Consider the following 17,634-nt stretch of genomic DNA (forward strand, 5'->3'; position numbering starts at 1 on the left):
GGTTTCCGGTGCAGGTGCTTCATCCGTGCGTTGGTCTATGTAAAATGAGCGAAAATTGTCTTGAAAGTAGCGATAATCAATAATCTATAAGCAATATAGAAGCTTAGTTCCACCATAAAGCGGTAATTGCGCAATAAGTTATGAAAGGTAATATTCGATCTATTCGATTAAAATAGCTAATCGATAACCTAGAGCTTTATTCATTCCTAAAAGTTAACTTTATATTGCGTGTGAATCAATTTAGTCAGTAATTGATTTAAGTTCTATATATTACTAAAACGTCAGCGGTAGCCAAAGCTTTTTAGTAAGACAATGTATATTATATAAAATGTTATACATATAAATTTCCTATTAATAAATAAAAAAGTTTATTTTGAATCCGTTTTTAATCTCATAAATGATATCTGTAATCGGTAAGAGAAAACTTTAGAGAGGATATATAATTGTATGTTTCCTTATCACCTATCTCACTCCGTCGAGTTAACGTCGTTAATTATTTGTCGATTAAAGTGTGGTCTGTCTATCGATAACTGTCTCCGCTTCCGGGCCACCAGACAAAAGCGTTTTCCACTTGCACTTAGCAAAGGAATGTTTTGATTGTTTTGGGATTTGCTGAAATCAGAAGCATTTTTTCGCATTTGTTTTACTCTGCTCTTCTTCTTCTTCTTTTTTTGTAATGTTTACACAACGTACAGACAATATTTGCATTTCGTTACGTGGCTGCAGCATTTGAAGACCCAGCTACCTATGCACCGCGCCTGCCTAAGCGTCTGTCTGGCCTCCTGCCACAGGTGCAACAAGAACACTCATTCTGTCAGCCTTTCATTCATTTGATTCCATTCATGCTGCACAGCCTCAAGTGCTCCTGATGTGGATGTGGGTGAATGGGGTACTGAGTGTGTGTGTGTGTATGTGTGTGAGTGTGTATTTGTGTGGAGGAATGCCTGGGCAGAGGCTAAAGCCTTTAGAGCATTCCGGTCTATGAAAATTTATCCGTCAAACGGAATTCCAGTTGCTGCAGCTTTGTGACGTTTGCCCGAGCCTACGACCGGTTTGCTCCTTCCAGGACCACAGCTTGTCTCTCTCTGCACTTTTGAGCCACAAGTTAAGTACGAGTGTATGTATGTATGTATGTGTGTGTGAATGTATGTACATCAACTGTCGTGTCTGGCGTTCATTCATTTCAGATTCAGTCAGTCAGCAAGTCAGTCAGTCAGTCAGGCAGGCAGGCAGGCAGGCAGCCTGACAGTAGCGCTATGCGCTCCACGATGACTCATCGGACTCGGAGTTGGAGTTGGAGTTGGAGTCGGAGTCAAAGTTGTGGTCCTCTGCTGCTACTTCAGCTTCCCCTGCCAGTGTGCGCCACGTGTCGGTTGGGGATATTGTGTTGTTTGTTTTGTCTAAAAGCGTTTCTTGATAATGCTGAATACCCTGCGAAAGGGTTCATAACAGCCATCCAAAATCGATAACGGAACATGGTATCAAATGGACACACTGCGTGTCACCAGGATATGTGACTATTTTCTATATTATTCCAGTTAGAGTGTTTAATTTTCATTTCTACTGGCCTATTGGACTCTCATTTATTATTCTAAATTTAAAAATCCATCAGTATTAATATAACCCAAACTGAGTTTAAAGCTCGATAAGAAATTCATTTAAAAAAAATATATAAATACATTTCAAAACTCAATAAACGATCAATTTCGAACAAAGTTTACGAAATACCAATTGTATGAATACTTATAGTACTATCAATGCTTTAAGAATAAAAGATTGAAATTTACTTTGAGTCTCGACTATAAGGATCCAAAACCGCCATAGAATCTGACATGAGAGAAATGCATCATTTTTCTTGAAAATTATTATTAATTAGAATTACGATAGATATGCAATTCACACCATGAAATGCCTTGTACGTCATTCCCGTATTGCAGACGGTCTTTTATATAATTTTTTTTCTATGCCTAGAATTAGAAAGTAAATATTAAAAGTGCGAAAATATATATATGTACATAAATATGTATGTAGATATACTATTTTTATTTAACTATACTTACTAGGTTTTGCTCACGCAATCGTATTTTTGGATATATGTATTTCCATTTTTTTCTTTCTCCCGCCGCTGCCCTTTCGCTGTTTGCATTCCTCTCTCTTTCTAGACTTGATTCCGTTCTTGCTTAATGAGTTTCGCTTAAATGACTTGGCAGTGACTCACTAGACTAATGAGTAATGGCAAAACTACTACAACTAGTGCCACACACTCGCACACACACACAGACAAACTTATACACAGGCATGTGCGGGCGTTCCTCGTCTCTCAACTGATTGAAGCAAAGCTGTAAATGTTGTAATGTTAATTGCAATTGAAATCATATTTTCAACACTGACTGTGACATTTGACACCGTCCGTTATTCCATGCGCCCATCTGTCCCTTCGTGCACCCGTCCGTCCATTAATGTGTGAGTAGTCAGGCCATAATTGAAGCACCCACCACACCCTGGATAGCCTATGCCAACCCTTGCTCACTCTTCATTTAACACAATTCGAAGCCCGAACTAATGTTCGCATTGCACAAGAAATTCGTTCCCCATCAAATTTGATGCTTTATCTGTGAGACGAGCGAGGCGCCGGAGAGGCCGCTGTGAAGAGAGTCGAGTGTTTGTACAAATCGTTTATCAGCCGACTCCAAATTGATTGTTCAAATTAAACAAAAAGCGAAGAGGAGAAAAGCACAAATTGACAGCAAAAATGTTGATATGTTGAACCAAGTACTTAGCAAATAAATTAGCAGCTTTTGTCAGCAATTTGAACAATTGAAACTATTTACATTGTTAATCATAGATTGGCTCTCGGTAGTCAGTGGGAAAGCAAATCAGAATGGCTTTCGTCTAACTGTGTTCGTTTTAAATGTGGCTCGATAGTTTTTCGATTTTGTTAGAGTGAAGATTAGACATTTTCCCGTTAATTTTTTTCTTATTGAGGAATTCAGATCATTTATTCTGTTATATAAATAGGAATCACTAATCCGAGTTCTATCTATAAATATCGATTATTACCTTTCGGTTTGGAGTGCCCCCAAAGTAAATCTTAGTTGTTTTTCACTGTTGCCAAGTTCCTAGATTTCTATACACTCCCCCTCTTTCTCTCTTTTCCTCATAGTCGCAATGAGTATATTAGGCCGCTCGGAAGTACTAAAAAAACCTGTTTGCATGTTAGCGACCCATTAATACATCAAACCCAGCGAATGTCAACTAAAACTTTTGGCCCATTTTTATGACCAACGCCCTTCTCCACTTCTTCTTGTTGGCGTGGCTGATACCTTAGAGAGGGCTTTACGCTGAGGTCCTTGTCGGCGTTTTCGGTGTCATTGCACGTTTGACATGCACAAAGTGTCAACGCGCGACCCCGGGCACGCCCAGTTCCTCGTGACAGTTACAGCTCCCTTATAAGCGGCTGCACCTCCTGCATAACTTTTATTTTAATTTTGTTTTTGACAATTCTATTGTGCTCCAGTTTGAGTATTACGTATATATGTATATGTATATGTATATACATATATATATGTATATGTATATATGTGTGTGCACAGCACTGTAGCATAAAAGCTTTTCGCTGTAAACAATGCGCGCATTGCCAACCCCTGAGCCAAGCAAATCCAACCCAGCGACTTATTCAGTGGAGTCCACTCAACTTCTCTTTGCCTTTTCTCTCTCTTTCTCACTGCCCCTTCTCTCTCTCTCTCTCTCTCTCTCTATCTTTCTCCTTTCCGCTCTGTCTTAACTACCTATCGTTTGCTTGGTGCGCGGCGCCAGCCATATGTTGCTTGCCCTTTTCTGATCCTTACTGCTCAAGTTTCCCATTCCCCGGGCGAGTCTAGCCAGAGTAGCGGTTGGACGAACCATTTTCAAATTTGGCGTTTCCTGTCGACAACAACCGCACAAATTAGTTGCAACTTACCAACTGAGTGGCTACTAGCATAGGCCCTTTTCCAACCAAGAAAACTCAGCAATGCCCTAAGAAAAAATAGAGTTTATTCACTTTGTCATTCGATTGTAAATTTAATAAGATTATCTTAATTATTGCATTTGAATAATCGATTTGATTTATTTTATATTTAAATAATATGAATACATTTAAATAAATATGTTTTAGAATAATGACCCAAATGAAATATTAATATAAATAGAAGAATATCTTCTTTATCAAACAAACAGAATCAAATCAAAACATTAAAATGAAAACCTAAAGCAAACGCAAACCCAAACCAGAAATAGCTAAAAAGTACTTTGTTCCATTTAGGGAGGATATTAAATAGTCGCTTATAAAAAATATCGCCTTATTAATATGCAAGTAGCCCAACCCCAGTTGGCGCTCAAAGTACCTACGCTCTATAGATGTTGCGCTTTTCTTTGTTTTTCTTTTTTTCGGCTTTTATTCTTTTAGTATAATTTTCTTGTTTTCCTCTTCTTTGCTTTTTGTGTGGTTTTGCTTTCTTTGTGCTTGGGCTTTTCACTTCAAAGCGGCAGTCAGTCAACTGGCAGTTTGTGCGTTCGTAGAACTGGGTTAGAGCGTCACATTCGCATGCCACATGCCACATGCCGCATGCCGCATGCCGCATGCCATATGCAGATGAAAGCAGCCGCTGCCGTGCCTGTGCCCCAACACAGCCGTCAAGTAATTCGCAAAAAAGTATGCTACGGCATTTTGTTGAATGTATATTTTCTCTCTTTCTATTTTGCTGCTGGCTTTTGCAACCCCCTATGCAAAATACAACGACCCAGCGTGTGTGTGTGTGTGTGTGTGTGTGTGTGTGTGTGTGTGTGTGTGTGTGGGTATGCATGTGATGAGTCATACAGCTAAGCTGCCTGCCTCATCGCATTTTGTATAGAGATTTTAATCGCATTTACTTAGCCGAGGCAGATATCTGGCAAGGAGCAGCTAGCATAAAAAAACAAAAACAACAAAAACTATCGCTGGGGTTAAGTGGCAGGCAACAGACCTACACAACACACACACAGAGAGAGAGGCAGCCAAGTAGACAAGGAAGTGCATACATTACGCAGGGGTCTCCAGACGAGGCTAGCAGCTGGCTCGCTGCACATTTTGCTGCTTCGGTTGGGCTGCTCAACTTTTTCGGTACCACCTTACCAAGCTGCCGCCTTGCCACCTGCTGCCAGATGGCGTTGCCTGATGGCGACAGCGTTGCCGACTTGGTTGAGTGAACCGTGAGCCGTGTCCGTAGGGTATATGCGGGCACGGGGTTGGGCCACTGAGTCAGCGCCTCTGGCAGTCGCATTTATTGACTACCGCTGGCTGGCCTGGCGCTGGCATGGGGTTAACCGAGGGTTAGCTAACGCTTAACCCAGGGGGGCTTGTCCGCCAACTTAATGTGTCATTGGCTGAACGTCATCGTCATTTTGCCGTTGCCTGGCAACAGTCGTTTCGACAAACAGGAACGCTGCCAAGGCGCACGGCAACAGTCGATTATGCTACTACTCCATGGCATTAGAATATGGATTTATGTGGGAACGAGCAGACAAATTGAATTTGTGCGAGTCCGTTTCCATGCATGTAAGAGAAAGCAAGCATCGTAAACTATTCTCGAGTTGAGCTTTTGTTGTGTATTAACACGTTGAATTCTGTAATATTCCTTTGGATTTTCACCTAATGTCAAAGAGTGTTTTAGACTTTCTTCAAGTTATCTTAGATAAGCTTTCTTAAGCTTTGAACATTGTTCCCTATGTATAGCTTTCCTATACAGTCTTGGATAAGTTCTGGGTGTGAAATGAAATCATGTCGTAGAGTCCAAAGCCTATCTTACCTAAATTCCAAACAGTAACCTCGTTTGCGCATATAGAGCATTATGATATTAAAACATTCTGCAGATAACACGATTATAGATGTATTCTTTATGGTATTCTTATTCAGCAAACATACATGAATTGAGAGAATGCCAGGTTTGTAAATAATCCGGGTATCTACTAGTTGGTCACTTCCGAAATTAAAATATATTTACAATCTAGAATCTAAACCGGTCGAAAAGAACAATATGGAATTGGAAAATGCGTCAGAGGAGTTGACAGGCAACATTTTGATTTACATTCAGATTTGCTTCTCACAATCAGAGCTATCGATTATTTTTTTGTAAGTTTTGCCAGATAACTTTACCGCGCTTCAACAATCATGTTTTGTGATTCGCAAAATCTGGAACTCAAACTATGTGGGTGGAAGAGTGCTCGAAGCCTTTTGCAGCAAGTTCAACAAACTCGCAGGCATAGTTTTCAAGCAGAGCCCCCGCCATCTGCTGGCTGTTTCGCCGGGCCAGCTGCAAGCAACTTACAACACTTAAAAACAATTCAAATGATTGACCTATTCCATGACCTGCAGCTGTAGGCTGGCCAAGCGGGGCTAGAGGTGAGCAGCGCACTTCCATGTCTCGGCTGACGCTTAAGTCAAATAAATGTAAAAAAGTTGAGCGCTTAACAAGCTCAAGCATCGCGCACAGTTCACATAATTGACTTGTGTTTTTGAGTGCCCCACATATATAGAACGAGAAAGGGAGAGAGAGAACGAATGAGAGCGAGCGCAAGACTTGAAGTGTCCGAAAAAAATGATCTAAAAAGAAAGAGAGATCAACTTGCGCATTAAGACGAGTTGCTGCTCTCGTTTCCTTCCTCTGCGCTTAATTGCAATTACGTCAAGCTGAGAGGCGTTGAGCCCCCTTCGGGCTGTTGGACTCCACTGAACCATTTTCGCAATTGGAAATTAAACAAGTTGTCATAATTATAATATATATATATCTGAAAACTGTCTCATCGCCAGAGTAAAGCCAACAAAAACCATATAAGTTGGTTTATTAAGTCAAATTAAACGAGCAGGGATTGGGGGGTAACTTGTTAGAGCGCCGCCGTCGCCGCCTTAATGACTGGCAATTCCTCAACCAGGAAATATGAGATGAAAACTCAAGTTTTTTTTTTTCAGTCATTTCAGCTAATTAGCAACTTACTTAATCTAATCATATAATCGCATTTAAATAGTGAGAGAGATATGCCCACATACAGTTGTGTTGAGTCATGAACAACCTTAAATAGGACTTTTACTGTGCTTCAATTGAATGTGGAAATAGGCTGTGAAATATTTAGCTAAAAGTAAAATGAAATTAAGTAATATAAATATCTGAGAGCAGGAGAGACAAGTAAAAGCCAAATCATCAGTAAATTCAGTGAAAAAATATATTTTATAAACTTTTTCTTTATTAAATATTAAAGAATCGTTAGAGTCTTTCGAGAAATGTGTATTACACTTTTATATATTATACCTTTAAAACTCTTAAAGTCAAATCTCATCTACCACTCGTCGATTTAAGCATAACTAATCCCAATTCAATTTCTCTCAACTATTTGCAGATACCGCTGGATCAAGAACGGCAAAAAGTTCGATTGGCAGGCATACGATAATCGCATGCTGCGCCAACCGGGCCGTGGCACACTGGTAATCACATCGCCCAAGGATGAGGATTTGGGACAGTATCAATGCTTTGCCTCCAACGAATTTGGTGTCGCCACCTCGAACTCGGTGTTCGTGCGCAAGGCGGAGCTGAATGCATTCAAGGACGAGGCAGCGCGCAGCGTTGAGGCCGTGGAGGGCGAGCCCTTCTCGCTGCAGTGCGAGGCGCCCGACGGCTGGCCAAAGCCCACCGTCAACTGGCTGATCCAGCAAACGGTCGATGCGGGCATCAAGTCGATCAATAACTCACGCATGACCCTGGATCCGGAGGGCACGCTCTGGTTCTCGAATGTGACACGCGAGGATGCGAGCGGCGACTTCTGGTACGCCTGCTCGGCGACCTCAGTCTTCCGCAACGAGTACAAGATCGGCAACAAGATACTGTTGGACGTTAAGCAGATGGGCGTGAGTGCCTCGCAGAACCGTTACCCACCAAAGCGTCAGTATGTGACCCGCAAGAACGAGGTGGCGCTGCGCGGCAAGCGGGTGGAATTGTATTGCATCTACGGCGGCACTCCATTGCCACAGACGGTCTGGCTGAAGAATGGCAAACGGGTGGAATGGAATGATCGCATTACCCAAGGCAACTACGGCAAGTCACTGGTCATTCGACAGGCGAATTTCGACGACGAGGGCACCTACAGCTGCGACGTGTCGAACGGTGTGGGCCAGGCACAGTCCTACTCGATCAATTTGAAAATACATGCCATACCCTATTTCACCGAGGAGCCGGAGATCCAAAATGCCGCTGAGGATGAGGAGGTCGTATTTAATTGCAAGGCTGCTGGCCATCCAGAGCCGACCATCCAATGGATACACAACGGCAAACCGATTGAACAGAGCGAGCCCAATCCGAGGCGCACGGTCACTAACAACTACATCAAGATTGTGAATCTGGTTAAGAACGACACGGGCAACTATGGCTGCAACGCCACCAACTCGCTCGGCTATGTCTACAAGGATGTGTATCTAAATGTGCTTGCCCTGCCGCCAGAGATCCAGGAGCCGCCACGTGCCGAAGCCACCGTCAACGGACGCAACATCACAATGCGCTGTCGCGTGTTTGGCGCACCTAAGCCTCAAGTGAAGTGGCGCCACAACCACAACTGGCTGACCGGTGGACGTTACACAGTGCTGCCATCGGGCGATCTGCAGATCCAGGAGGTAACATTCGCTGATAATGGCAACTACACGTGCTTAGCGGTGAACAAGTTCGGCAACGAAACGGCGCAGGGCTCGCTGGTGGTGAAGGAACGCACCAGGATAACACAGGAGCCCCAGAACTATGAGGTTGCTGCCGGTCAATCGGCCACTTTCCGCTGCAATGAGGCGCACGACGACACTCTGGACCTAGAGATCGAGTGGCTGAAGGATGGTCAGCCCATTGACTTCGCGGCGGAGGCGCGCTTCGTGAAGACCAACGACAATTCGCTGACAATCGCCAAGACACAGGAGCTTGATTCCGGTGAATACACGTGCGTGGCGCGCACACAGCTGGACGAGGCGACAGCCAAGGCGAATCTGATAGTGCAGGATGTGCCGAATCAGCCCCGGTTGATTGGTATCACATGTCAAGCGGACAAGGCCGAGATCTCCTGGGAGCCCCAGGGCGACAATCGCTCGCCGATTTTACACTACACAATCCAGTTCAACACCTCGTTCACGCCGGCCTCTTGGGATACGGCATACGAGAAGGTGCCCAGCACAGACTTTTCGTTTGTGGTGCAAATGTCGCCGTGGGCCAACTACACGTTCCGTGTGATTGCATACAACAAGATCGGCCCCTCAGAGCCGTCTGGACACAGCGATGTGTGCACCACACAGCCGGATGTGCCATACAAGAACCCGGACAACGTCGTCGGCCAGGGTACTGAGCCGAACAATTTGGTCATCTCGTGGACACCGATGCCTGAGATCGAGCACAATGCGCCCAACTTCCAATATCGTGTCAGCTGGAAGCGTGACATACCCGCCGCCGCCTGGGAGAACAAGGACATCTACAATTGGCGGCAGGACAATCTTCTGATTCCCGACCAGCCGACATTCGTCAAGTATCACATCAAGGTGGTGGCCATCAATGCCAAAGGCGAATCGAATGTGGCCGCCGAGGAGGTGATTGGCTACTCCGGCGAAGATCGACCCCTCGAGGCGCCCACCAACTTTAGCATGCAGCAGGTGACGAGCGCGACGACCGCCTATGTGGGCTGGAATAAGGTCAGCGAAGAGTCCGTGCGCGGCCACTTCAAGGGCTACAAAATTCAGACATGGACAGACAAGGAGGGCGAGGAGGGCATGCGCGAAATCCATACAATTGACAATGGGGCGTTGGTCACACAATTCAAGCCAGACTCTAAGAACTATGCTCGCGTGCTGGCCTACAACGGACGCTTCAATGGACCGCCCAGCGCTGTGATCGACTTCGATACGCCCGAGGGTGTACCATCGGCGGTGGAGTCTTTGGAGGCCTACCCTCTGGGCTCGTCAGCCTTCTGGCTCACCTGGAAAAAGCCGCTCAGCCCCAATGGCAAGCTAACGGGCTACAAAATTTACTACGAGGTGGTCAAAGGCAGCTATGTGGGCGAGCGACGCGAGTACGAGCCCCACATCACCGATCCCCGTGTCACACGCATGAAAATGGCCGGCCTGAAGCCGAACACTAAGTATCGCATCTCAATCACAGCCACTACCAAGATGGGCGAGGGCACCGAGTAAGACATATCCCTTCACTGTAACCTGAAACATTTTTCTAACAGAAGTGATTTACCCATGACAGGCTCTACATTGAGAAGACCACACTGGGTGAAGATGTCGCACCACCATCCCCACCCTCTCTAGCATGGGAGCAATTACAGTCGCCCAATGGTCAACCCACTTACCGCATCAGCTGGTTGCCCAGCACTGATGGTCGTTCGGGCTCACACTTCTTTACCAAGTACAGGTGAGTTGACTTCGCGTTCCCTCAGTTATATTCGAATGGGTTCCGTGAATGAATGCAATCAAGTATTATGAGTCTAGTACCAATATGATCCCTATTAATACTTGAATTCTTGCACAGAATCAAGGGTGAAACGGAATGGACCACCAAGGAGCCCGAGAAATCGGTTGATTATCAAGATATTGGCAGTCTGGAGCCGGATACGGTATATGAGTTCCGCGTTGTGTCCGTCGATGGACACTACCACACGGAGAGCGCAACCAGGGAGATTGATACGAGCAGCGCCGAGGGACCCATTATGGTGCGCAGCGACAATCTGGCGAATGCCGGTTGGTTCATTGGCATGATGCTGGCTCTGGCCATCATCATCATCCTGTTCATCATCATTTGCATTATTCGTCGCAATCGCGGTGGCAAATACGATGTGCACGATCGCGAGCTGGCGAATGGCCGACGCGATTATCCGGATGAGGGCGGCTTCCACGAGTACTCGCAACCGTAAGATTGATAACGATAACGACGATAACTCAATAATAATAATATTCTAATGAATTCGTTTTCGCTTGCAGTTTGGACAACAAGAGCGCTGGTCGCCAATCCGTTAGTTCAGCGAATAAGCCCGGCGTGGAGAGCGACACCGATTCAATGGCCGAATACGGTGACGGCGACACAGGTAAGCGTCGCATTTAGCTCCAGTTGCATACCAGGTGTTCCGAGAGTCGCAGTCCATGTCCTTGCTCGTCTTCATTTTGCAATTACAAAATTTTCATTTATTTATGTACTTTTAAATATTTACATTTTTTGTAAACCTTTTTTTTTTATTGTATTGATGATGCTGATGATGATGGTAATGATAATTATGATGATGATGACGTTGCAGCTGTGACCACAGCCGCCGGTCATGCCGCCACAGCTGCGCGCAAGGTGGGCATCAAGCAGCCATCTGTGCAAACAGTGCCCCAGCCGCAGTCGCAGTCCCAGTCGCAGTCTCAGTCGCAGTCTCAGTCATCACCGCCACCCTACGACAACGCCATGCGCCAACAATTGCAATCAGACTAGTTTTCTCACTCATATTGCGATTAAGATTGTTGTTGCTCACACACACACACATACACACACACACACATACAGACACCACATTTACATGTAATTAAAGGCGGCGACGGTGGCGGCATTGGCTTCATCTTTCTTCAGCCATTTCGTCCAGGTAGCTCCCACTTTGCTCGGGCTTTTGTTTATGCATTTGTGCATTACATTTTGGCGGTTGCATTGCCAGCAACCAGCAACATTTTTTGCTGGCTTTTGCATCGCGCTTCGCTGCAAAGTTTTGTTACGCCCCTTCTTTTTTATGCACGCGCATTTCTTTTTCTTCCTCTCTTTATATAAATATGTATAGATTTATATATATGCATATGCGTAACCAGCATGTGAGGCTAGAATCATCCATTAACAGAGTGTCCAGCCAAGCCCACTGAGAAAGTATCGGAAGGAGAAAGGGCTTAAATACTCTCTTTAGGGCATATAATTTTCAATACTTTGTAGTATTTTACAATGGTTACTATAACCGTGAATAATGTTCGGAAAGAATGAATATATGTATCTAAACAAACATGAACTGAATATAGAGGGAATCTATATAGAGAAAAGTATCTAAACAAGCCGAAGGAAACATAGCAAAATATTAAGATATATAGAGGAGATATAAAATATTCTATGAAATATAAAACAGAAGAGAATTAGAATCAATAACTGTGGGAATTTCAATTCGTACTAAGCCGAAAATTATTCTAAAAAATAAGTTAAAATTTGACTAATTTACCTATATAAAATAAGAAGGAATATCTCGATTTATGTCATTCTCAAATATAAATGACCATCCTCTGTCGGAAAAATGTAGACTAATTAATTATTTATAATGAATATTACATAAGGTACACCCCAGATGCAATGTACAGATTCTTTATGTCAAGCAAGGTATTATATACATAGATGACATGATATGATAGAAATTACGAATATTTAGATACAATTTGGAAGCAAAAAAGTGAAGCGTTTGCTTGCTATGGCCATATTGTCAGTTGTAAACAATTCTCTTTAACAAATATGTCACTGAGTAAAGCTGCACGGATTATTGCTTTGCCCATTTTGTGCGACATTGTTAGCTGTAAATTCTTGCCTATTGCCTCTTAACATCAAAAGCCACAGTTATATAATTATATTTATCAAAATAGGGACTACAAGACTCTTGGCATGTGACACTGAGCGGATGATCCTAGGTTAATACATTTCCTGTATATGTATGTGCTTTCTTTTGTATATGTCTCCAGGCCCCTGTTCTTGATTAATCGCTGAATGTTGTTTTTGCGTTTTGTTATTTGTTTGTGTTTCATTTCGTTTTCATTACGTTATTTTTATATATATAATTATTACTATTCGTTATGCACAACATTTAATTTACTTATACGTATCATTTTGTTTTCTTTTCTTCAACGATTTTTCTGTTTATTCAATAAAATAAAACCCAACAACCACACATGACACCACCGAAAACTCAACAAAAACCAAAATATGATAAAAACAAATGAACAAAATACTGAAAAAATAAAAAAAAAAAAACAACGCAATGCAGGCATGAACGAAGATGGGTCCTTTATTGGCCAATATGGACGCAAAGGACTTTGAATTTAATTTGTAAGCAGCGCCGCTGTCAGCAGCAGCAACTACAACAAATATATACAGAACCGATTCGAACCGAGCCTCCAATCCTCTACAACAAGCAGAACAACAACAACTACAACAACAGCGCCCAAAATTCTAAATGAAAATCAAAGTTTTTTAAGTTAATATTTAGTGCGACGAGTTAATTTTCTATATGAATGCGAATATTTTTTTATATAAAATAACTAAAAATTAATATATAATATAAAAAAAAAAAAAAAATACTGCCAAGCAAAAACGAGAAAAAGAACAAAAACGATGCAGCGAAAAGGCTATTAAACAACAAACAATACGGAAAGAAAAATCCAAATAAAATAAGATTCAACAGAGAGGAAAAATAAAAAAAAAAAAAACGTTTAATTTCGCATCCCTTCAATCGCGACCCACTCCATCCAATATCAATAATGCAGAAGCATCAATTGTGCTCTATCTCTCACACACTGACACCTTTCTTCTCCTCTTTTTTGCACACACACTTCACCCATACATATACACGGCTGCTCTCTAACTGAACCCCCCTCTCTTCTAAGCTTAAACTCTGCCCCCTGTTTAATATGTAATGCATATATAAATATATATATAAACATAAGCCTTAATTTAAAAAAAAAAATATGAAGAAAAAACAAATATACAAAATGTAATGTAAATTTTCCGTTTGTAGCTCCCTCCTTGAAAAAAAAAAACAACAATTAATAATAATTTGCTTACGTGTGTATTTTATTTTAAAAACAAAAAAGAACATACTTTTCGAGTCTCTTTAGTTTTGTTTCATTATTTTTAATATTGTGTACTATGTATTTTAATGAAATATGTTTTATCTTATTATTTCCTAAATGTATAATTTTTTTTTTTAATTCGCTTGAACATTTTAATGTAAAGAAAAATGTTGTAAACGGTTAGTTTTCTGCATAGAACAAGATAAACTAAAAACAATATGACAAAAATATATGATTTTGTTTTTTTATTGTGTGTAGTAGAGCTAATTAATATTAAAAAATAAAAAATAAATAAAAACTATATAGATATATTGCATTTTTATATAGCGACAACAGACGAAATAAAGATAAATTTAACATTTGAATCGAATAAGCGAAGAACTTTGCTAAATTATTTTCGTTATTATTTTTAGTAGATGAAAATCGAAAAAGATATAGGTACTGCAAGTGGATTTGGAATTCGAAATTAATTGAAATTAGATAGCTTTCGACAAAATTAGAATTTGTAAATTACTTTTAAAAACTTTATATATAAATTTATTTGCTTAAAAAACCAGAACTTGATCACTATTTTATCTATGTAGTTTTTACCACTGTATTATTTCTATGATCTGTGAAATAATGCCTGTAACTTAAAATTTCTTTCTTTAATAGTTTTGAACAGTGTATTATCACAGTTAGTATTTCCGGTATTTAGCCATGACAAAAAGTAATTGAATTTTGAATTTTCTGACTGAGTTTATCTATTTCTCAAGTGATAGTTTTAGAAAGCATATTTCATTTATAAGACATCATATCATATTATTATCATTTATTTACATTTTAACAAAATTTTGAGTTTCATTTGTGAGCTGTGAAAGTGACAGATTCAACTTTAGTTCGATCCAAGGTAATGTCTTTTGAAGCATGCAGCTTGCAGCTTATATATTGTAGTTCATAGATACCCTGTAGCCATGTATCCCGTATATACCCCTATATAAAACCCAATCCCGAAAAACGAAACAAACTCGTCTAACCAAATTTTAAACTGGGCTCATGGGAATAACTAAGCGATAGCATAAAGGCCATCTAATATGAAACAATATGCATATATGAATAACTACAGTGGTTCTAACTCTCAAACACACATTTATCGGTGCTGGTTATGGCTAACACACACTCATATACACACATTTCGAGCATATTCAGCTTTGGTGAAACTAATGCTGTCTCTCTCTCATTTTACCACATAGGTCAGTTCACTGAGGATGGCTCGTTCATTGGGCAGTACGTGCCCGGCAAGCTACAGCCGCCGGTCAGTCCCCAGCCGCTGAACAACGCTGCTGCGGCGCATCAGCATCAGCAGCAGCCAGGCATCGCAGCTGAAGGCAGCAATGCAGCCGGAGCTGGCAGCAGCGGCAGCAGTAGTACTGGAGGTGGTGGAGCAGCCTCGACGAACACAGCTGCAGTTGCCACCTACGTCTAAGAGGCGTGGCAGGCAGGCGCCGCCCTAATTTGATTTCAATTTGTGCATTCAAGAAGGAAAAAAACGAAAACAACAAAAAAACTACGCCCAAATTTATTAACTAATTCTCTCAGTGTGTCTGTGTGACCGTGTGTATGTGTATGTATGTGTGTGCGCGTGTATGTACAAGAAGAACAATTAAACTGCTTTAAGTGTCTGCAAATAAAAAGGAAAATGGATCACCGATATAAAGGAAAAAAAAAACCGCATGGAATTCGCATTTATTTCATACGTAGCTTCTTTTTTTCCTAATAAATAAGTTTGAAGAAAAAATTAACACAAAATGTAAGCAACAAGGCTTGAGTGTGTTAAAAAAGAAATTTGAAAACTCGCCAGAACAGGAAAATATATGAAAACGAATTAACTCTGTATTAAAATTGTTGCACTTTTAAGAATGTATAACTGAGTTCGTGTGTATGTTTATTTTTTAATATTCATAGTTGATTTTGCGAATCGAAACACTAAATGTAATAATGTATTAGACCAGCTTTTATATTAATGTATGTCGTCGTATAGCTATTGAGAATGTGCACAATTTGTCTATTTAATGCGGCACAACAATGCCGATCTTGCAGCTACATGTGCTTGAGATGTCAGGATCTTTGAGCACTGGATTAAGTACGCAGTGCTTCAAATGCAACTCAAAACGAATCTCTGATTTAAATTAGTTTCTTTGCCGAAAAAAAAATCATAATTCAATATAAAATAAAACAAAGCAGAAAACGCGCTTACAGTCCAAAAGAACCAAGCTCAAACCCAATGGATCGATCACATTGCTTTTAGCTCGAACTGTAGCGGAAATAGATTCCTTATAAACTATATCAAATTGTTCATTTGAGATGATATAGACCAACAGAAAATTTCAAGCAATGCAATAGCAGTAAAACAAGCCTGCTCGCTCACTTTCGTGGACGAGCAATCAATTCAAAAAAAAAAAAAAAAAAAACGAATTATAAATTAAAAGCAGAATGAAAAGGATTTTTTAATAAATTTGTAAATTAAAAGCGAAATCTAAATTAATTTTTGTTACTTTTATGCTTTTATTCATTGTGCAAACATATATCGACCGCAGATATTTTAAAATGAACTTGAAAGCTTAAATATCTAGATAAGTCTTTGAAGAGAGCTAACAAAAAATGTATGGCTCCGCTTTAGCTTGCTGCATTTAAAAGATATAAATATAAATATATAAATAGAAAAAATATAAGACATGCATGCAACCACATGCTAATTTAGCTCTGTGTATGTGTATTAGTCCGGTCAAATGATTTGTTCGTTTCCTGTGTTTTGGGCAGAGTATATCTGCGCCTCTTGGCCGTGTAATCGCGTAACAAACTATTTATGCAACTTTTTGTAACAAATTAACAAATAATCGAGCAAACAAAGAGAAATATGTGTTCAAAACCAGCAAATCGATACCGAATTAAAATTCGAAATCGGATAATTTTTTCAATTCTAGCTAAAAAGAAATGCGCCTGTACAAAGCAAACATCTGCGAGCTGACCGAAGGGGCAAAACCTTTTGAACATCCATTAACTTTATAATAGATGGATAAAAACAATAAGTAAATAATGAAAAATAAAAATGAAATATTATGCCACAGTGGAGAATAAAAGTCAAAATAATTGTGAATTACTGCTTTTTTCAGAACATTAATTATTAATTATTATAATATACCTAAGTTAATTGATTTTGTAAAACGTCCATAGCATAATTAAATTGTGTAATATCTGTACCAACAGTTAAATAACTAACCTTCCTTGCCCTTCTTTATTACCTATGTATAATTAATGCAATTAGTTGAATTCACGTTCCGGGAAATATTCACAATCGAGGCACCCATACTAACTGCCATTCAGATATACATACATATGTATATGTGTAGACTTTTACAGCTGCCCATTTACTACTAGAGACTAACTCCGAATAATGAGAAATTCGCATTCGTATGAAAAAAACCTTTGATCTATTTAAACCAATCTGAGTTACGTTCTAATTCTGTGAAGTTAATTCGATTTCTCATCTGTCTTGATTTACAAAAAAGAACGATTTTTTTTTTTAGTTTAATATAATTAGTTTAAAAATTGCGATTGAATATATGTACTAATTTCCATAAATAAAATATATAAAAAAAAAAAAATAAAAGAAAAAAACCTAAAAATTTTTCAAGTGACTTTTCAAATATATTTAAAAATAATAAAAATATATATAATGTAATATATATTTTTGAAATGTACAAACTAAAATGTGC

At 40.3% G+C, this 17,634-nt stretch overlaps 1 protein-coding gene across 4 annotated transcripts in view; it reads left to right on the plus strand.

The window, feature by feature from the left end:
* The window catches only part of Nrg (Neuroglian), a 44,442-nt gene extending 27,589 nt beyond the window's left edge, over nt 1–16,853 (plus strand). For 2 of the 4 annotated variants that reach the window (XM_030386787.2, XM_030386786.2), the window contains exons 4-8: nt 7,411–10,218; nt 10,284–10,448; nt 10,566–10,943; nt 11,015–11,118; nt 15,112–16,853. In XM_030386787.2, coding sequence (XP_030242647.1) covers nt 7,411–10,218; nt 10,284–10,448; nt 10,566–10,943; nt 11,015–11,118; nt 15,112–15,344 — 3,688 coding nt within the window. In that variant the 3' untranslated portion in view covers nt 15,345–16,853. Of the gene's footprint in view, nt 1–7,410; nt 10,219–10,283; nt 10,449–10,565; nt 10,944–11,014; nt 11,119–11,325; nt 11,653–13,074; nt 14,862–15,111 lie in introns of those variants that run through there. The other 2 variants (XR_003980400.2, XM_018108694.3) reach the window with 2 other exon arrangements.
* The last annotated feature ends 781 nt before the right edge of the window (nt 16,854–17,634 follow it).

Source organism: Drosophila navojoa, chromosome X, assembly GCF_054131105.1.
Source record: "Drosophila navojoa isolate 15081-1374.11 chromosome X, UAZ_NAV_1.0, whole genome shotgun sequence".
NCBI classification, from domain to species: Eukaryota; Metazoa; Arthropoda; class Insecta; order Diptera; family Drosophilidae; genus Drosophila; species Drosophila navojoa.